Genomic DNA, 21,394 nt, shown 5'->3' with positions numbered 1-21,394 from the left:
CCACTGGTCCAGCTGGGCCTCTTGCTAGACCCCACACACAGGTCTAGAGCCTGAGACCTGTGTGTCGCTCACATGGCTCACATGTTCCCTAGTCCAGAGGTTCCTCCTCTTGCAGGCCATGCCCCCTCCTCCCCAACTCACTAAGTCACGGAGCGGTCAGGTGTGGGGACCTCAACCACTGACGCTCAATCCTGTGCCGTCTTGTGCCACCGAGCAGATACACAGATCTGGCGTTCCTGCCATTTCCATCTGTCAACTCTTTGACACTGTGATGCTAAATTGGCAGCAAATGTGGTTTGGGAGGCAGTCAAATCCAAGCAAGTCAGGAAAAAGGCTTTATTTTAAAAAGTCACCATATTAATAATCCTACAAAACCCAGAATAAATATCTTCAAGTTACAAAAGTGAAACAGGTCTAGAAAAGCTTCTTACTATAAAAAGGCAACAGAGAACAGACCGAAAAGGTAGAGGCATGCTTGTTTCCTTGTGTGGGGTGGGGGGTCGTGCTCAGGGAGGGACAGCTGCCCCCCCCACCATCCCTCGGAGGCATCTCCAAGCCACAGTGAACCAGGCCAGGCCTGCAAGGCAAGGCAACCCAGGAGGAAGAAGATCAGGCCTTAGCACTCTGATTCCTCCGTCTGTGTTCCCTTGCCTCACTGTCACTCATAAGAATGGGGCACCCAGCCTGGTAAGGTAAAAACAGGCTTGGCTTCAGAGCCAGCAAGCTGCATCTCCGTCCTGCCACCACCTCATTGCCCACTATGTGATCATGGTGGGCACTTCCCCTCTCTGGTTCCCACTTTCTTCCTCAGCAAAGTGGGTGTGCCACCTTCTGGTATGCAGGGTGGTGGGGATGGCTGGGTTAGATGGTGCATGCACCACGGAGCCCTGCAGTTAGCTCTGGGTGGTGGCGCCCTGCAGGCGCTAGCAAAGCCTGGCATAGAGCAGTCAGGGCAGCTGGAGAAACTAAGGCACCACCCCATGCCCACCCAGGACACGGCCTCCAGCCTCTGGCCAGATCTCGTCCCCCATGGCACCCTGACAGCCGTGGAAAACTGATCCTCCATCAAGCAGGGAGCCCAAAGGGGCTTCCCCCAAGTAAGCAGGTCAAGGGCCATAGCACCATCCCCACACACATCCCCTGACTGACACTGGGCCACGCCAGCCCCCACGTGCCTCCCTGTCTACTTGTGGGGAGAAGACTCCCCCACTGGAGACCGAGGACTCAATGCCCAGCACCTGGCAAGAGCCCACGGGGCAGGCACGCTGGGTGCAGCTGAAGGAGGAGCTGAGCATCGTTTAACCCATTGGGCAGGCACGCTGGGTGCAGCTGAAGGAGGAGCTGGGCATCGTTTAACCCGTTGGGCAGGCACGCTGGGTGCAGCTGGAGGAGGAGCTGGGCATCGTTTAACCCGTTGGGCAGGTACGCTGGGTGCAGCTGAAGGAGGAGCTGGGCATCATTTAACCCGTTGGGCAGTAGAAGACCAGACTCAGGCCCCAGGGTGAGGGATGGGTTCCAGGGGACACACAAAGTTCTCCCAGGCAAGGAGCCCACCCCACCCAAGGGCCAGCAACAGCAGCTCCAGGAAGGTGGACGTATCGGGCCCCAGGGCCCAGGCCATGGAGGACTGAGGAAGGGGCAAGTAGAAACATTTCAAAGCTCAGTCCCAGCCCTGGATGCACGGTCCTAGCCCTTGATCCTCCTCAGGTGCCAAAGTTGGGGCTGTCACTGGAACTCCTGGGGTGCCTGCTCCAGGGGCCGGGGCCGGCAGCAGATGGCAACAGCTACTATGGTCCCCTCACTGGTCCTGTCCACTTGGGCCATGTCCCGGCTCTTCACCACGCATGTGTTTTCCACAGCATAGGCCCCTAGGACCTGGGTAGCCCCCGGGAGGGCACTGCAGCTGGTCAGTGTCCAGCCCTCCTCACAGCCCACAGTGACCTGCCAGAGCCCGGGAGAAGAAGAAAGCACATATTTAGTATACATGGCCAGGCCTCCAACCCTGTGACCCCCTCGCTCCCAGCAAGCTTCTGAGGGTGCCACTGCCCGCACCTCGCCCTGGCAGTCCTGGAGTGCTGCTGACTAAACCCATGAGCTCCCGCTTCACTCCCAGCCTTCAGGCACATACCCTCAGATGCGTGTTTAACATGCCACCACCAGGCTCCTCATCATCCCCAGAGCTCTGCCACCACATCCTTCCCTATCCCATCTAATGGCAACTCTGCAACAGCCTTGCAGCCATTCTCTTGCCTCCCCAGCACCCACTGCAGGCCTGCAGGCTGCTCCTTCAGACCCTAGTATTCACCACATCTCCCCCTGGGCCTGAGCACCCCAGGCCTGGACCCTCGCAGCAGCCGTTCCTCCATCTCCCCACTTCTGCCAGAGGCCCCTGCAGCCTATTCTCAGCTCAGATCATGGCCCCCAGCTCACTCTTGACTGTGGCCCTCAGGCCCCACCTGACCTGTCCATGTTCTGTTTTCTCTCTGCATCACCACCTCCCCTGCCCCTGCTAACTCCACTCCCACCTCACTGGCCTCCTGGCCACTCCCAGCACCCCCAGCACCCTCTACCACAGGACCTTTGCTGTGGCTGTTCCCCCGACTTGGAGCAAGTTCCCTGCACTGTCCTCACGGCCTTCTCCGTTTGCTGCACCTTCTCAGTGAGGCCTCTCCTGACCACCCACCCCCATTCCCTTCCCGGCTCTGATTTTCTCCATAGCAGCTTGTCAGTACTTTAAAATTTACGTATTTTGTTTCCTGTCCTTCTCTCCTACTAAAGTGGACGCTCCAGGAAGGCAGCACGGGACATCTGTGACAGCACCTGGGCCATGGCAGCCCTTAGCGCACACTGGGTGAGTGGACCTGAGACTGCCCTTGCCCTTGAGAAATGCACCGTCCGGACCACAGTCACCACAGCCTGGCACCTTTAAAACAGCAGACTCCCGAGGGTGTCCTTTTCAGAAAGGCTCGTGGCTTTTTTGAGACAGTGTCTCACTTTATCACCCTCGGTAGAGTGCTATGACATCACAGCTCACAGCAACCTCCAATTCCTGGGGTTAAGCGATTCTCTTGCCTCAGCCTCCTGAGTAGCTGGGACTACAGGCGCCCGCCACAACGCCCGGCTATGTTTTTTGTTGCTGTTTGGCTGGAGCTGGGTTTGAACCCACCACCCTCGGTATATGGGGCCTGGGCCCTACCCACTGAGCTACAGGCGCCGCCCCTCTCTGTGGCTTTTTAAAAGGAGAGTTACAGAGCAACGGGTAGGACAATGCACCCAGGCTTCTGCAAAGCCCAGCGCTCGCATCCGGCCCCAGCACGGCCTCGTCCTGCCCGTGTCAGGGCTCTTCCCGCCTTGCGCACTAGGCTCAGGTGCCCCCTCCTCTGAGTCAGCCCTGTCCTCAGAGTGCAGGGGCGCTCCTTGCCCCAAGCAGAGTCCCAGCAGATTTGTTAAATGGACCCATCAGTAAGCGCATGTGTGTTCCCTTTCTTTCTGCCATATCTACGCATCTCTTCGCTAAGGGGAGTGCGCTGCCCAGACAGCAAACCTTCCTCAACCAGAAAAAAGCAAACACAAGCCCAGGCACACACAACACCCACACACCTGCTGCCCACAGAATCTGTCCCACAGACTGCCACCCTGATGTGTGACAGAAGGGCAGCAGCACAAACACTGACAGAAAAGCTGTGCAGGACAGACACGTGCCACCCTGTGGGCACCAGGCACCCACCGCCCCACCATGTGCTTCTCCACCTGTTCCACAGGGCCTGGGACCCCGTGCTCCTTCACTTTGCACCCCAGACCCGGAGCGTGGCAGCAGGAAGCGTGGACGCTGGCCTCCTTGTGGCCCACGCACTGGTTGAGCTGGCCTCGTGGCCTCAGCACAGGCCGGTTATAAGTTCCAAGGTCCTCCGCCTCCCAGTGGGAGCTGCAGCCTGGGCAGAGGAGAGCCATCTCAGACAGTGAAATGCTGGGGGACCCTCTGTCCCCAGCCCCACTGGGCCCTATCTCTTTAGGGGCTAAGGCACAAACAACTCAAGGTAGAAAAGAGACGCTGGCCTGTGCAGCAGGACTCCAGGGTTCCCAGCCCAACACTATCACTGACATGTTGTGTGACGTTTGGAGAGCCATTCAACCTCTCTGAGCCTTAGTTTGGGAAAATATCATCTCCCTTCTACCCAGAAATGAAGCAATTAGAGAGGGGCGTCAAGGCATTGGGCGCCCAACCTCCCCCAGTCCCTCCTCCCCTTCTAGCCACCAGACAGTTCAGAGGGTCTCTCTGGGGCACTTGGGGACCCTGTCCATGGGCTTGGCTATAAAACCTCAGCTAGCAGTTACTCAGCCTCAGCCAGCATCAGTTTCCCTATTTGTAAAATGAAAAGAGGAAGAGGTAGAAGGACACACATGTGAAGCCCCACCATGTGCCGGCTGCACGGCAAGGCTTCTATCCACCTTAGCCTGCTCTGTGACCCAGCTGTGAGGCCGTGGGGAAGCCACTCGGCCCATCAGCCCTGTAGTTCCCTTAGCTGCAAAGCAGTGCCCCTGGGGATGTGAGTGCCCCAGAGAGTGAGACCCTGTGACTTCTAACTGCCACCTGCCCTCAAGCCTTTCTGCAGGGTGCTCCCAAAGCAGAATGACTGGAACAAAGCAGACCTCCTGTGTGGAGCAGGTACCCAGGACCTGACTGCACAGGGCACCAGCCACCTGACGGCCAATCCATCCTGCATGCCAGCCTGCTCTTCTGAGCCAAGTCCTCGCTCCTCACGCTCCTTTCCTAACCTCAGTGGCTCCTGGGGCACACTCGATCAAGCATCAACTCCTGAGATGGTTACTCCAGGCTGGATCCCAAACATCTCGCCCTCCACCCAAGCAGGATGGCTCAGTCCCCTCCCCCACCTGAGGGGCACCATCCCTTAATGCCCAGGTGGTCTCCATCTGAGACTCCCTGCCACTGCCTGGGTGTGTTTTTGACACAGGGTAGCTGATCAGTATTTACCTTTTCCAAAGAATAGATTTTAAAGTAACGGGTGTTACAATACTAACACGAGACAGAATTTGTATCGTCCAGGCACTAAACTTAAGTGCTTAGCACCCATCATCCCCGTGTACTGATAAGGAAACAGAGACGTTTCTTTGAGGTGCAGAGATGTTAAGTAACTTGCCAGGGTCATATGGCGGATGTCAGACCCAAGTCTGCTCCACTTTCAGACCCAACCTAGGAGTCCCTACAGGAACTTCCCCTCCTACACTGCCCTGCTCCAGTTGGGCCCATGCTCCCCACAAGCCAACCTTCATCCTTCTCATGGAGGAGGGATCCTCGACTAAGAAAGGAAAAGCCTCCTGCCCAGGGTCACAGGGAATGAAGTGGCAGAGACAGGGAGGGTGAGCGATGGTAAGTCAGGCTCCAGAGTCTGACCCGTCGCGTTCTGAGGGCCCAGTCTGGTAGATGCCCAGCATGGGTAATGGAAATCCTCTTCACCCCCAGGGCAGGTCCCAGCCTCCTACCTGTGAGGATGTGGCCCCGCAGGTGGCAGTGGATGCGGGTCTCCGTGCCCACTCTGGCTGGTGGAGCTGTGTGGATGCTGCAGTTGGCCTGGGGTAGCAGGCAGCACCTGGCAATGGCATAGACACCCTCACCCCTGAACGCGTTGTGGGCCAGGCAGACACGCCTGCCTCCTCGGGCCTGAGAGCCAAAGACAGAAGCAGGAAGTTGCTTTAGAATAGGTTAGGAAACCCAGGAGAGGGGCTGGATGGGAGCACTCAGGGACCTGGTCCCAGCCCCCTGGACCCTCCTCAATGGAGCCAGGCCCAGCTTCCAACCCTCTGGAGACAAGGAGCTCACCCCTCCCCAGGGAACACTGTTCTGCCAATGGGCAGCTCTGTATGTGCAAAAGTTCTCACAGACACTGAGAGTGGCTTTGGAGTGGGTGGCTTCAGAGCGGAGACCCAGGGAAAGCCAGCAGGCCAGAGCAAGGACCCACATGGCTCAGCCTCTCCAATGAGTACCGAGGCACCATCTCCTGGGCTGGAAATGCCTCCCCCAACCCCAGCTAGGCTATGCCCTTCTGCCAAAACGCTACCCTGCAGCATTAACATCAATCCCCAATTCTTCTGCTTTGAGATTTCTCAACTCCCAGGACCATGAAACATCTGAGTGAAATGGGCCTTAGAGATGGCTGAGTCAGTCCAGAAGCAGAAAGTCCCGGGTGTGAATCGACCTAGTGTGGCCCCGCAGTCCCCGGGAAGCCCTTCTCCATGTGGCTCTGCAGCAGCACCCAACCTCATGCCAGGAGCTGTGCTCCAACTCCTGCTCTAGCTGACCCTTTAAGGGGACTAGAGTCCAGAGGACCGAGGACTTTGCTGGGGATCAGCGTGGGCTCAGAAGCAAGACAGACTCCTGCATTGTGCACAGACACACACACGGCAGAGGGTGCAGTCACCTCGATGCGCTCGCCCCGCCGCTTCCCGCTCCTGGAGAGGCTGGAGCAGCTCAGCAGCTCCTCCTCGGGGGCGCAGTGGGCCACAGCGGTGGCCATCCGTGTAGGCCCTGAGGACGCTGACCACACACTCCTGCAGAACAGCTGCCCACCTGCAACAAGGCCCTCAGCTGAGGAGCAGAGCCAGGGCAGAGGGGGATCCTCCGCCAGGCACTCTAGAAAAATCTTTAGTTCGTGGTAGGGAGCTTAAAGAGCATACTCAACTCTTTTAACAAAACTATGTAATAAAAGTATTGCAAAGCCCTCTAAGAGCCCCATTCCCGTTTAATCCTATTTAAAGTGCCAAGATACTCCTTGCACAGATGAGGGGGAGGGGAGAGACAGCTAGCAGGGGTCCTCAAACTGCGCCCGCAGGCCACATGAGGCAGTGTGATTATATTTGTTCCCGTTTTGTTTTTTTACTTCAAAATAAGATGTGTGCAGTGTGCATAGGAATTTGTTCATAGTTTTTATTTTTTTAACTATAGTCCAGCCCTTCAACGGTCTGAGGGACAGTGAATTGGCCCCCTGTTTAAAAAGTTTGAGGATGCCTGAGCTACAGTCACAGACGCCTCCCCAGCCGCAGCCTGGACCCCACCCTCCTACTCACCTGCTCTGTGGGCACTGGGGGGCAGGGCAGCCACCAGGTTGGGGGTGAGCACCCTCTGGTCCTCAGGGAACCAGGCCTCATTGATGACATCTTTGGCAGAGAAATGGAGCAGCCTCTGCCTTAGTTCGGCCAGGGTGAGCTCGGGCTTGGCCGCCAGCATCATCGCTGCAATGCCTGGGGGGAGGGGGGGAGAGGTGGGGCAGCCTGGCCCTCCTCTTCGACCGGGGGTCCTGCTAGATCACATGCATGCAGACACACATGCACGTGTGCAGGGATACCAAGCTTCTCCCAAAGGTAAGCCACATACGATCCCTGGCTAAGTGAAAGCAAATAGTAAGACATCCTGCTGTCACACCCGCTGGGCCTTGGGAATCGCTGTTTTGTTTGCCAAGTGAACTCCTACTCATCCTCCAAGCCCAGATCAAATGCCCCTCCCCTGAGAAGCCTTCGCTGACCCTCAGGCTGGGTAGGTGTCTCCTCTGGGTTCCTGTTAACACAGCCCTGACTATCTGTGCTCCCTCGGTGCGTGCACCTGCCTCCCCCTCAGACTGGTGTCCTGGAAGCCTCCATCACGTCCGCCTTGTCTCTGGTCCCCACGCCCAGAACAGAGCCTGGTACGGGGAGGGGGTCCTGGCACAGACCCCGCCTGCCAAAGGGGCTGTTAGCAATGTGTGCCTGAGGCAGTGAGTAGTGACGCACCAGCCACGTGGGCAGCAGCCTGTGACGTCCCACTCCGTGACACGAAGCAGGTGCTACAGTCACTTGAGGCACCAATGATGTCCTCTCCTGGGGCAAAGAGGTCTACACAGCGGCCAAAGTTGGTCCCCAAGGCCCCCAGAGTCATCGGCTGGTCCTGGGCATTGGTGGCCCCAACGGTGATGACCTGGAAAAGTGAGGTGAGGAGCAGAGAACGGAGCCCAGGAGAGGGGTTGCAGGGACGGACTGAGGCTTGTGAGACTTTGCCAGCTGGACTAGCCAACTCCTACACCTTGTTTGGGTCTCCTCCAAATGTCCCCTCCTGAGGGAAGCCTGACTCTGCACCCCTGGCCCCACCTCAGTGCTCCCCTCTGCCATGTGCCAGGCACTGTCCCCAGAACTCCTGTGGAGTTTGCATTCCAGGGTGACGGGGTGCAGATATGAGGAAACAAACAGGAAACTACTCGGGGTGCCAGGTGGTCACAAGCACTGGGGGGCAAAACAGAGAGGACAGGTGGAGAGGCTTGCTGGGCCCTGTTTCCCTTCGACAGCTGCAAACCCAGTCAGGGAAGCCTCTGACGGCCACGGAGGGCCTGGTCCTCACGGTCAGGTCCACACAGACACCTGACAGACCAGCAGTGGGACAGGATCCCTTCCCTTCAGGACCCCCAGCACCCAAACAGCCTAACACACAGTAGGTGCCCTGTGGAATAGTGGTCAGATGAAGGACGTCACAGCCCTGCTAGACCATCAGCTCCTCCAGGGCAGAGCCCACCCTGTGTTCCCACAGCCCCTTCCCTCCCCAGGTCTCTGACAAACCCCACGCACCCCCACCCCCTGCACAGCCTCCAGGAACCACTGCGCAAAGCCACAGGGGGCCCACCTGCCCCTTCCCGCTGTCTGGGGAGCACTGACACCAGCACCTACCTCAGGTGCTGAGGCTGGGGAGTAGAGGCAGGCATCATCCCGGAAGTTGCCGGCGGCTGCCACCAACACCACCCCAGTCCTCACCAGGCGCTGGCAGGCGGCGTTGAGGACCCTGCTGTACCCACCCGCCAAGGGCAATAGCACCACCAGCTGTGGCACAGGCTGGACCAGCTGGCTTTTCCGAATGGACTCCAGGCCTGAAAGGACAAGGCCAAGCTCAGCCCCTAGGGAGACAGGCTCCCTTCCTCCAGGCCCTCCCTCAGAGGCATGGTGTGCCAGTTAAGTTTATGTGTCAGGTTGGTGCCCAAATGTTTGGTCAAACACCAGTCAAAATGCTTCTGGGGGAAAAAAAGAAAGGAAAACAAAAGTGCTGCTGGGAGACTATTTCTGAGCTGTGACAAACATTGAAATCAGACCAAGGAACACAGATCACCCCCCAGCCCAGCATGCGGGTAGGGAGAAAAGGCTGGGACTGAGGTTCCCCCACCTCCCCGGAGAAAGAGGAACTCTGCCCTCAGCCTGCCTGGCCTGCTCTGCCGATTTCAGACTCGCCACCTGCCACGTGGCCCAAGTCCTTAATACCCTTACAGTATCTCCCCTTGGCTCTGGGTCTCTGGAGAACCCTATCACAGACCAGGAGCACATTAGCAATGGCACCTGCAGTAAAACTAGCCACACATGGGCATTTCTATCTGCCAGGCTCTCTACCCAAGTGTCTGAATATATGAACTTACAGGATTCTCAGAATAACCTTATTATCATCCTTTTCCAGGAAACAGAGGCACCAAGAGCATAAGTCAAGTCCTCAGAGGAATGAGAAAGGTTCCTGGCCCACCTCTGGCCTTACAGTCCCCTCTGCCGATCTCTGAGGCCTGGCTCAGGGGCCCCTTGGTCACGACTCCGAGTTCTGGACCTACACAAATCCCTGACTACCCACCAACCAGCCATGTGAGTCCACTCTAGGTAACACAGGGACAGTTGTTCTTGGGTTGTCTTGAGGATTAAGACTCCGTGCCCTGGGAGCCCCAGTAGCCCCTCACCCTGGCGGGTGCGGCTCCCTCCATCTCAGCTGCTCTCCAGTCCCCTGTCTCAGAGCTGAGCATGCAGACTGTCTGCCCTGTGCCAATGTCACCAGCGACAGCTCCAATCCCTCACCAGCCTGGAAGCTCTGGCCCTGACATGCTAGGGGATCTGGGGCTTCTTCTCTGTCAAATGGGGGTGTAGCCCAGCCAACCTGTCAGAACTTCTGGATCTGGGCCTCCGAGGTGCCCCCCAGGGGCCATGGCAGAGGTAGGAGTTGAAATCCCACAGCCGTGCTCCTTCTAGGAGACAGCTGGGGGTGCCTTTCACATCAGGGAGAGAGCAGAAAGGAACTGGGCATGGAGGTGAAGAAAAACAGCCAACGTGCTCAATTCTAATGTGAAGTCAGTAGATGAGCTAATACAAGGTGGGGGGGTAGGGGAATGAGGGAGCAGGGAGGAGGATGGGGGGTCACGGTGTATGGCACACCTCTTGTGGGCAAGACACAATTACAAGAGGGACTTTATCTAACAAATGCAGTCAGTGTAACCTCATTCTTTGTACCCTCAATGAATCCCAAACAATAAAAAAACGACAGCAACCATTCTAGCAGCCAGGTATTAAAGTGCACCTGCTATGTGCACATCTCTGGGCTCAGACCTGACACGCACCTACCTACCTGCTTACAGAGGGGGAAATGGCAGTGGAAGGAAAGGAATACTGTTTGCTGAGCCCCCTCTGTACCAGGTGATATGACAGGGGCTTTCTATACCTGAGTGGGATCCCAAAGAAGGGGCTTCCCATGAAGCCTTCCTGAGACTGGAATACTTCAGGGAAAGAGCAGCCTCCCCTCCATACCCTGACCTTTGAGAACTGTACTTCCTGAGCATGGGTCAGTCAATAAAGGGGTGGAATGGCCCCAGGGGTCACCTGACGGGGCAGGAGATTATTGATTCTTGCCTTTAAAACTGAACAACAAAACCCAGGCTCTACAGGAAAGCCTCAAGTCAGAGCCCAGGGAGCACCAGGCAGGGCCCTGAGCCTTGTCAGCTTTGCAAACATGCCCAAGGGGGTGTGGTGCTTCTGCATAGCTCTGGGGCCAATGTTTGACCTAAGAGCCTGGGGCTTGCAATGGAAATCAAGTCACCAGCACCTTCCTCAGTGTGGTAACTGGCTTTTGCTGTGGAACTGTGGGCAAGTCGCCTCCCCTCTTTGGGGGTAATACAATGCCAGCCTCAGACCATGGCGTGTAAAGCCCTCTGCTCAATGTGTGGGTTCAGGAAGGTATCAGTATGCAAGAGCTGCCTCCCTCTTCTCTGTCCACAGGCCACCTGAGAGGCCTAGCTCTCAGCAGGACCTCACAGGCGGTCCCACAGGTGGGCTGGATGAAGAAACCTGCAAAAGTGGGAAAAGTCCTCGGCCAGTTCCTCCACCAAGTCTGCCTGCCCAGAGTGACCTGCAAGGCCTATCAGCCATGCAAGCAAGTGAAGTCCCTTGTCTCAGAGGTATGCAAAATGATGGGAAATTTTGCTTAGATCATCCTAAACATCCATCCAAATCCAAGTTAGCATGACAGAGGCATAAACATGTGAGCTAACAAATTTGAAAAGGGGAGCGGTGTGGAATTACAGAAAGACCACTGACCCAGGTCAAGGCTGGCTGCTCCATCTGCACTTGTGACCTCTGGGGCCCTGCCAGCTCTGATACTCTGGGGCCCTCTGGCTCCGGAACAGAGGCTGTCTCAGCCTGCCCAGTTAGGAGATATCCATTCTCCCTGGGCTTCAGCCACCTCCCACACCAGGTCCAGAGGGAGAGACACCAGTGCCACTGGAGCCATCACTCACCTATGAGGGTGTTGCTGACCGTGCCCTTCCCTTGGCAGTTGAGCACACGAAGGCTGTGCAGGCTGGTGCCCTTGGCCACGCCAGCATCCCGGCCGCTGACCACCCCTGCCAGGTGGGTGCCGTGGCTTTCACACTTGCTCGCCTGCTCAACCAACACAACGACTATGTGGGAAAGCCCACCCATCCCATAATATAGCCATAGGTGTCTGGCTGAATGGACACCCCCAGCCCAAAACTGATGGCAGAGACAGCACAGGGACAGCTGGGAGGCCAGACCGGCAGGCAGTCTCCAACCACCTCCTGGATATGGGGGAGGGCAGGGGGCCTTCCTCTGAGGTCAGGCTCACCTGTCTGTGGAAGCGGGTCCCATCCTCCTCGGGGACGCTCCCAAAGTCAGTGACTGTGACCCTGCCTTCAATTTCCCGGTGGCCACTCTGGATGCTGGTGTCTAAGAGATACACCTCCACCAGGCCGCCTCCGTCTTTCCAAGGTGACATTTACAGGAGCGGAGAGAGTAACCATGAGGTGAACTTTAGAGTCAACACATAGTAATTGGGTGCCACATCCCTGTGCTGTTGTAAGCACCTTGGATATATTAACTCATTTAATCTTCAGAAAATCCTCACGAGCTGCATACTACTATATATCACTATTTTATAGATGAGGAAAATGAGGCATACAGAGGACAGGCAGTGTCCAAAGCCACACGGCTGGCCGATGAGAGAGCCAGAAAGTGAACCAAGGTGTCTGGCTCCATATCAATATAAAATAACATGAACGTTCAAAAACAACAACTTGTATGTTATAAAATAAACCAAGCCCTTGTTTATAACTTTTCACAGCTCGCCAGACCTGAGTGGGAAACAGAATAGGATTTAAAGAATAAAAGGAGAAAAACAGAGATGTCTGGCCATCTGAGTTGGCCAGCTCATTCCACAGAGAGGACGCTGAGGCTCAGAGAGGGCATGTGAGTCTGGACCCCCCAGCTGAAGTCCAAGCGTTCCCCATTCCAGCAGGTGCCAAGAAGGCTCACGGGGGCTGTTTCCACCTGACACAAGTTGCAGCCTCAGAGAAGAGAGCAATGTTGGAAATTCCCTGAGAGCCTACCCAAATTGGATCAGTTTGGATTCTCCAAGAAACAGGTGCCAGGATAGGATAAGAGCTGCAAGAGGCTCCCTGGGGGAGACACCTATGGTGGGCAACGGCAGAGGGAGAAGGAGAAAGCAGGGAGGAACTGCGGATGCAGTGCTGGACTGGCCTCTCCAGGAAGAGGGGAAGAGGTGGGAAGGAAGGAGCCCAGATCTTCTCAGCCAGGCCAAGGGAAGACCCCAGTTGCCTGTTAGCAGCATCTGATGTCCTGGCTGTACTCTGCCACGTCTGGGAGCAGCCCAGGGGAAGCAGGGCCTCAGACGAGCTCTGTAGTGCACCAAAGGGCTGCCCTGAACCTGCGGCAGACCCTCTGTAAGTGCAGTTCAAATGCCACCTCCACAGCTGAGCAGTGATCCTCTGACAATCCTGCAGAGTGGAGATTCTCATCTCAAGACGGAGGAGGAAGTGCAGGCTTAGAGTGTGTGTTCATTTCCTGTGGCAGCCGCAACAAATCGCTCTCCCTCTTGGTTTGGGTCTCTCTGACCCCCAGCCCAGGGTTCCTCCCTTTTCTCACATTTACCAGCCCTGGGGTCTCTAAGGCACCAATGCAGAACGCTGGGGCTGTAGGACTCCCTGTGCAGAGCCCCAGCCTGGAGAAGGGAGGGCAGACTCTTAGGTCAGCACACCCTGCCTGACTAGGGCTCCCACCTCTGCGGCTGCCGCTCTTGTCAAAGCTGCTTGGCACCCTGGCTGCAAGCTCTGATCTGTCACCGTGACAGCAACTCGGAAGCCACCCAAAGCCATCCAAAAGCCTTTGCATGTCTTTCACCTCACTGGAGTCTCACAACAACCTGTGAGGACAGGGACTGGGTTATTGTGCCTTGTTACAGATGGGAAAGGTGAGGCCCAGAGAGGAGATGGCTTTCCAAGACTCCACAAGAACATGTCAGGGGTGGAGGCTGAGCTTTCCCCAGGCTCTGAGTCCTGGCACTGCCTGTCTAACCTCTCCATTGAGCATGAGACCTCAGTCCGTGGGTGCCTCAACCTCAGCCTCCAACAACCAGAACCCCATCTTCTCCTCACCGCAGGTGCACTTACAGTCCTTCCCAACTCAATAAATGCCGCGCGTGAGGCTCTCCTAGGACCCAGGTCATTCTCCTCTGCCTCTCCTCCTCCCACCCTCCTAGCCACAGCCAGGCCACATCAGGCAGAGGAAAGGCCTGGAGGGGACACACAGCCGTCTGCCTGCAGGGGTCCCCAGGAAGCCAAGGGTGCTAGAACAGGTAGAGCAGGCTGAGACAGGCAGCTAGAGACATAGGCGGGGTGACGTGACTGTCCTGCTAAGGGACCTGGTCCTGTCTGCAGGGGCCCTCAGGTAGAGTCACAGTCAGACAGACCCTCTGCCAAGGTGAGACCTGCTGGCCACTCCAAACAGAGAGAAGAGGCGAATGGGAACTTTTATAAGATGGAAAGGAGGAAAGACACCCCCCTCCCCCACCGCCATGTTCTCCGTGGAGCAACAGGAAGGCAGGGAGCAGGGGCTATAGGCTGTAGACAGGACCGAGAAGCGGTGGTCAGTAGAGCCGTCAGTGGAGTACGCTGAGCCCTAAGCCCCAGCAAGGTGAGCAGCACGGTAGGAGACAGGCCGGAGTCGCACGAGGGAATTCAGCTACAACAGTGAAAGGCAGGCAGAGCTGAGGTCTTACTGAGGGGTTGGTGTTCATCCGCCTGGTACCGTGCCGGGATAATCCGTTCCAGGTTCCAAGGGACACTCTGGGCAAAGACAAAGGAGTCTTCCTCGATGTACTCAACCTGGGGCAACCTCAGCGCCTGCAGAAGCCGGAAAAGCCAAGGGACTCTGCTCAAGCCACTTGGCCAGCAGCAAACACAGCCACAGCCCAGGCACCACCTGCTCTAAGCCGTGCCCCCAGCCCAGCCCAGTATCCCCACACCTCAGCCCAGCAGGCTCCCTCCTGGCACCCTGGATGACAAACTAAGAGTCAATGTTTCCCCTTGCAGGATGGGGCTGGGGAACCCAGCACTCCCCTGCCTCTGCAGCTGTGCCCAGCATCACCCAGCACAGAGGAGTCTCTTCAAGAAGGATTCTGAATCTGACATCTCTGTGGAGTCACGCAGTGCTGAAGGTCTGGCAGGCCAGACAAGGAGTGAAACTCAGGCCCCAGACTCCAGGCTCAACATGACAGCCCCAGCAATTCCATGTGTCCCCAGAGCCAGCCCCTTCTTCTCTGCCCCAGTTTGTGCCAGAAGGCCGACCCTGCAGACGGCAGCACCAGGCCCCTTGCAGCAGCTGCCAGTTGGGCTTAGCCCACGGGAGGCACCTGCAGTAGTTTGGGGATGAGAGGGTGTCTGCTCCGCTCCCTGCTTCAGTTCAGGGTCTGGCAGTGGCTGCACTCGTGGGTGACAGCTCATGGGCAGCCCCTCCTCCACACTGCCAGCTCCCACTGGGCAGAGAAAAGCTACTCCCTCTGCTCCCTTTTCCACCCTGGGGGTGATAATCTCTCTGGTCTCTGCCTGCCTCAGGGACCCCAGTGATTCCCTGACCTGCCTGCACCTCGGTATGTGTTTCTAGCATCTGCTAAAGCACTTCATGATCTCACTTGGTCCTTAACTGACTGTTCCAATTATTATGCCTGGCTTAGAGAGGGTATTGAGGCTCAGAGAGATGAAGGAATTTGCCCAAGGCCAGACAAATCAACCCAGGCTGGTGGCACGCCAAAGCCCAGCAGCTCTCGGTGGCAGGTGTCTGCAGCCTTCTATTCCTCCTTCTGCTCAGCCTCCCCTCTGCTGGGAAGCCACGCTAGCTGCTTGCCCTCCTGCTAGCTTCCCCATGCTCCCCCGTGCTGAGCAGGTGGTCCCACAGTTCATTGTCCTGGCAAGCCATGGTCAGCCTCCTGAGCTGTAAGCTTGAGAGAACAGCCCGGGGCTGCCTCTGCAGCTCACAGTGGGCCCTGGTTAAGTGTGTGTTGAGCAGACTGATGGAAGCATTTACTTATTGGTCTCCCCTATAAGATTAAGGGTTCCCAAGGGCAGGACTTAGCATTTACCTATCATTCTTCCCTACCAGACTAAGGGTTCCCAAGGGCAATACTTTGTCTTTGCCCCTCCTGAACTTGGCACATAGTAGTTGCTCAGCCACAGGATGCTGAACTGATTAACCCGTGGGGCAGAAGTGTGGCAGAACTAGGGTACCTGGATCCTAACTCTGACAGTGCTAGTTCCATGCTGTACAACCTCAGGCAAGACTCTGTCCCGCTCTGGGCCTCAGTGTCTGCAGAAAGCTGAGAAGCATGTAGAGGATCAGAGTGAAAATGAGAACCACGTGTTCCCATCAAATTAGGGGACAGGGAAGGGGGTGCTGGGAGGTGAGGGAAGAGACAAAAATAAGAAGGACTTTTTAGCTGGACAGAGTGGCAGGTGCCTATAGCCCCAGCTACTCAGGAGGCTGAGACAAGAGAATCGCTTGAGCCCAAGAATTTGAGGTTACTGTGAGCACCACAGCACTCTACCAAGGGCAACACAGTGAGACTCTGTCTCAAAAAAAGAAAAAAAAAAGAAAGACTCTTAAGATTTGAATTTGAAGCACAAGGGCCAGGGTAATTTCTCAACTACACAGTCCCCTTCCTGTTCTTCCCCTAAAGATGTGACATCCAGGAAGAAGAAGAGCTAGCATACCCTAAAGGAGGGGCTATAGCATCAGCTTCAAAGGAAGTTTGCACACTCGAGTCATGCTTTTACAAAATGACTCAGGCTCCACTGAATGTCCCAGGGCCTTGTTCCTACTGGTACCCCCAGGCAGCAGATGCACAGATACAAGAATGGCTAGCAGGCAGACCACTGGGTGTGATGAAGGCTCTGCCCCTAGCTGTCTGTCTGTGTGGTCCCTTCTGAACATCAGCCTCCTCATCTTTCAAATGAAAGTGGATGTGCCATTAAGGCATAGCCAGGTTTAAAGGGTATTCTGTTCTACACATAAAGCCAGGAGTCACTGTCCTTGGTGCCTACGAAGTACTCAGTAAATGTTTGCTGTCTCCCTCTAATTTTTAGCAGTGGGCACACTAAAGACAGTCCCCAAGATATATGTGGTAGCCCAGCCCTATCAGGAAGTGCCATGCCCAGGGAGGATGCTCACCAGGTCCAGCAGGTCGCTGCTCATCTTCACCAGGAAGCCAGGAAAGAGGTCATGGAAGATGTGCAGGACCTTGGTGAGGTAGCCCCTGCGGGCAGCCTGGGCCTGCAGGCAGCGGGCAGTGTGCTCCGGCTGTGAGCGGTGGGTCTCCTCCTTCAGCACCACCACGTAGGTGCCTGGCAACCTCCAGGTGTCCTGGCTCCAAACAAGGAGAGGCATGATGACATGGAAACAGCCCACCAAGTCCAAGGTGCCCTTATGTCCAGCCCACCAAGTCCAAGGTGCCCTTATGTCACCTCTATTTACAAATTAGAATTACAACAAAAGAGATGTGATGGAGCATAGTAGACGGTAAGGAAAAGTCACCAAAGGAGGACCAAAAAGCAAAAAAAAAAAAAACCCCACATATGTCAACCGTAAGTATTAACATCGTTTATATAACACTTTCAAATTTGGTAGCCAGGCCAACATGGAAACTATGGGCTCTACTCCACAACAGGCTCTGCTCTGAACTTGTACCTAGCTCTCCATGGGCCCAACTGGAGACCCTGCTCAAAGCCACCCCCTACCTCCACCCCCATCAGAATAAATCTCTCCCTCCCCATTCTAGGACCTCCAAGATCCCCTCCAGAGGCTATCCACAGGGGGACACTCATGGGCTTTGGAGCAAAACAATGTAGACCTGAATCTCAACTCTAACATCTACTGGCTATACAGCCATGAGGAAGTTGCTCAACCTCTGTGAGCCTCAGATGTCTCCTCTGTATTTGTAGGGACAAAGGCCTGCTAGGAAGGCCAAGAGAGATGGTTGTGTAAAGCTCCCTGTTGGGTGCTGTGCAAATGCAGGGGAAGGGATGACTGAATGAGCAACAGCAACACTCTTCAAACAAGGAGAAGAGTCAAGGCCATTGTCTTAGTCCTTTTGTGCTGCTATAAACAAAACCCAAGGCTCAGTAGTTTCTAAAGAGGTTTACTTAGCTCACAGCTCTGCAGGCTGTACAAGAAGTATGGCACCCGCATTTGCTTCTGATGAGGGTCTCAAGTTGCCTGGCAGAAGGTGAAGGGAGCCAGTGTGTGCAGAGATCTCATAGTGGGAGAGGAAGCAAGAGAGGGCCAAGGGGGCAGGCTCCTTTTAACAACCAGCTTTCATAGGAAATAATACAGAACTCACTTACTCATTCCCAGGAAGACAGCACCAAGCCATCCATGAGGGACCTACTCCTATGACCTGAAAACCTCCCATTAAGCCCCACCTTCAATATTAGGAATAAAATTCCAACAGGAGATTTAGAAGCCTGTTCACTAATAAATAAAATCCAAACTTGGCTCCCTCCTCAAACAACCTCTGCAGCCTCATATTCCATATCTCTGTATGTGCAACTCCAGACAGGTTAAAATAGAGTCGACATCCTTTATCCAAAGTCCTTGGGCCAATCAGTAATGGGTATTCAGGGAGTCTGCTGAGAAGTCTGGAGCTGAATATTGTAGTCTATGCCCCAAAACATACAAATATGCCTATTTGCACAAGTGGAATAAGTAAAAACTACACAAATAACCTTAGGTCTGGTCATGTACTACCATCAAATAATTTACAAAACAGCCTTTTGGTTTTCAGAATAAGAAGATGGATAAGTGTTCCTTATTCCCCACTTGTGTAACCTAGAATAAAATCCTCCAACCACCTTTATTTAATGAACTCCTATTTATACTTCAAAGGCTCATCTAAAATGCCTACTGTTAAATGAAAATCTAATGAATTGGGCAGGTATTCTCTGCACAGTGGAATGAGAGTTTTGAAAGCCTACACTTTCCTCTCTCTAAGCCTCAGTTTCTGATGACTAAAATAAAAGGACTGGTCTAAAATCCTTTTCTGCTTACAAAAAATGTTTTATTCTAAATTAGATTCCCACAAAAATATCCATTGAATGAGCAAATAAATATCAGAACCCTCAAGCCCTTGGTTCAGGTGGGTGTCCAGAACAGTTGTGTTGGGACAGTGGTGACTTGAAATGCTCTTTTTTTGGGGGGGGGAGGGGCTTGGTGCCTGTAGCACAGTGGTCACAACTCCAGCCACATGCACTGAGGCTGGAGGTTCAAGCCTGGCCTGGACCAGCTAACAACAATGACAACTGCAGTAAAAAATAGCCGGGTATTGTGGCGGGCACCTGTAGTCCCAGCCACTTGGGAGGCTGAGGGAAGAGAATGGCTTAAGTCCAAGGTTGCTGTGAGCTGTGACGCTGTAGCACTCTACCCAGGGTGACATAGTAAGACTCTGTCTTAAAAAAAAAAAGAAAGAAAGAAAAGAGGAAATGCTCTTTTTTTATCCTCAACATCCCTCTAGGAGGTGAAAGGCTAGGTGAGCAAGGAGGGAGGAGGGTGCTCTGAGATGAGCAAGGGCCTGAATTCCTGCCGCCCCAGCACACTCTGGCAGAGGCATGAGGGGCAGCTGTTAGTGGTAGAAACTTCCCCTCTGCCCCCAGAGCTGCAGGTTGGAGCAAAGGGGGTGTCACCAGCAGGTCACTCTGCAGCCAGTGTGGTCCACAAAAGTCCTTTCTTTTCATTCCCAATTTGCTGCCACTCACACAACCCATAGGAGGGATTTTCACCTCCCTTGTAAAGATAAGGAAATAGGGGGTAAGAGTAACTGACTTAGCACCACACAGCTAGTGAGACCAAAGCCAGAATTCAACCCGGTGTGACTCCAAGCTGGGGCCAGAGAATCTCAGCCAAGCCCTGGAAAGGTTGTGATTGGAGAAAAGTGGAGGGTCTGGCCCTGGGCAGGAGGTCCCCACACCCTGAGGGCCAGGTGCCGCTGGCCCCAGCCTTGGCCGACCCAAACCATCAGGTGGGTTGTGACACGGGGCTGTCTTGGGTTCCCGGCTACTAGGAAAGTTAGACTCCGGCCAAACCACCAACAGCCTTCCCTGCCCGAGCCCCAAAGAGCACCGACAGGCCTCGAGAATAACTCCGTCCCTTCCCACTTAGTTTATTCTTTTCTTAAGCTGAAAAAGACGCAACGTTACAAGTATTTGTTCTGTGATGGAAACTGCCTCCCGCCGCCTTGTGCCCCTCCACTGCCCGCATTTCCTGACCCAAGTCCGCCGCCGCAAACCTTTCTCTGTGCTCCTGGGTCTAAGCGCGCCCCAGGCCTGAGCGCCCTCACCCCCCAGTGCCCCGGGGGCGCGGTGACCCCCGCCGCGCTCTGTTGGCTGTCCCTGGTGCCTCCGGGGCTCCCCACCCGGCCAACTTCCCCACTGCGTTATCCAGCCGCGCATCCCATTGCCCCCGTCATCTGCCTACAGCCCCCCACCCAGATCGCGCCAGCCCAGGGTCAGGTGAGCAGAGGGAAACCTTCTCCTTTACAAGGAGGAAACTGAGGCCGGTTCCCAGAGGGTTTGCTCCCGCCCCCCACCCGCACCCGCACGCCCGCACCTTGGCGCAGCGGTGGAAGGTGGCGGTGGCCGCGTGCGGGGCCGCATCCACCGGTGCGTCCTCCTCGGAACGGAACGCTAGCACCAGCTCCTCGTAGTCGCCGTCCTCGTCCTCCTGCGCGCGGACTCCGGCGGGACCCCGGAGCAGTAGAAGCAGGAGGAGCGGCTGCAGCAACCACCACGGCCGCCTGGGGCTGCCGGTGCCCATTGGGACGAGAGGAGAGGTTGGCGACCTGGCAGGGAGACCTGGGGGCCGCGCGCTGTCCACGCCGGCGACCCCTGTGCCCCGCGGAGGGGAGGAGGGTGCGTGCGAGGGAGCCCGGGCGGGCGGGCACCAGGCGCGCGGAGGGGTGCGGGGGTCCGGGACCGGGACTGTCGGCCTGGCTCACTCCTCCGGGACCCGACCCAGCCAAGCTGAGCCGCGCGGCGCTCGCCCGCAGCCCTGCGCGCTTCGACGCCGCGGCGGGAACTGCCTAGGGTTGTGGGTGCTGGACTCCCGGGGCGCGAAGATCACGCCACCGGAGCCCCATCGGACGATCCTATCTGATTAAACATTAACGGAGAATCAGGTTTCCGACCCCCGCTCCCCAAACAGCGTCAGATAACGCTCAGAGGGAGGAAAAACCAATTCCAAATCCTCATTGGGCTGGAGAGCAGCCGGCCCTCCGGAGGCACCTCCTCCCGGCCTGAGCCCTGCGTGCGAGGCCTGGCTGAGTTCGCTCTGGCTCCCACACAGAATTTCTGGGGTCTGCCTTGCCACCTGCCAGCCACCCACTAGCCTTCTGCTCCAACGATGTGAAATCACCTCCTCCGGGTCCGCCTCCTGGCTGCGACCCGTGAACCCTAATCAATCTGACTGTAGGCTCCTCGCTGCCCACCGAAGTCTTTCCATTGGCCTTAATTTGGCATCTAATCCCAGCCAGGACCCCTCTCCCGCCTCTGCCCCATGCACCCTGCACCCCGACCTTACCGCCAACTAGCTGTTCCTTGAAGATACTGTCTGCTTTTAATTTGCAGCTTACACGTACTTCAAGGGATTTATTCTACAAAGATTCAGGTTTTAAATCTGCAAAGATGTCATATAAACACATTCCACTCTAGGTGGGTGCAAGCCCAAAGTTCCAAATTATTCAGTTTACAAAGATTCCTTTGACACA

The 21,394-nt window shown here is 55.8% G+C and overlaps 1 protein-coding gene across 3 annotated transcripts; it reads right to left on the bottom strand.

Moving 5' to 3' along the window:
* Window positions 1-322: 322 nt before the first annotated feature.
* PCSK9 (proprotein convertase subtilisin/kexin type 9) lies at window positions 323-20,748 on the bottom strand. Of its 3 annotated transcripts, XM_053575348.1 has the most exons (12): window positions 20,239-20,746; window positions 16,810-17,001; window positions 14,366-14,489; window positions 11,918-12,051; window positions 11,571-11,712; window positions 8,707-8,903; window positions 7,783-7,966; window positions 7,084-7,257; window positions 6,438-6,586; window positions 5,503-5,680; window positions 3,751-3,932; window positions 323-1,941 (listed from the first exon to the last, which is right to left on the bottom strand). In XM_053575348.1, the coding sequence occupies exons 1-12, from the start codon at window positions 20,443-20,445 to the stop codon at window positions 1,726-1,728; spliced, it is 2,079 nt and encodes a 692-aa protein (XP_053431323.1). In that variant the 5' UTR covers window positions 20,446-20,746; the 3' UTR covers window positions 323-1,725. The 3 variants fall into 3 exon arrangements, with proteins under 3 accessions (XP_053431323.1, XP_053431324.1, XP_053431325.1); XM_053575349.1 differs by lacking the exon at window positions 7,084-7,257 and having other exon boundaries at window positions 20,239-20,748; XM_053575350.1 differs by lacking the exons at window positions 11,571-11,712; window positions 11,918-12,051 and having other exon boundaries at window positions 20,239-20,748.
* Between the last annotated feature and the right edge of the window lie 646 nt (window positions 20,749-21,394).

The sequence above is a fragment of the Nycticebus coucang genome, chromosome 22 (assembly GCF_027406575.1).
Source record: "Nycticebus coucang isolate mNycCou1 chromosome 22, mNycCou1.pri, whole genome shotgun sequence".
NCBI lineage: Eukaryota > Metazoa > Chordata > Mammalia > Primates > Lorisidae > Nycticebus > Nycticebus coucang.
The sequence above is the reverse complement of the archived record's forward strand: the minus strand, read 5'-3'. Positions and strand labels throughout refer to the sequence as shown.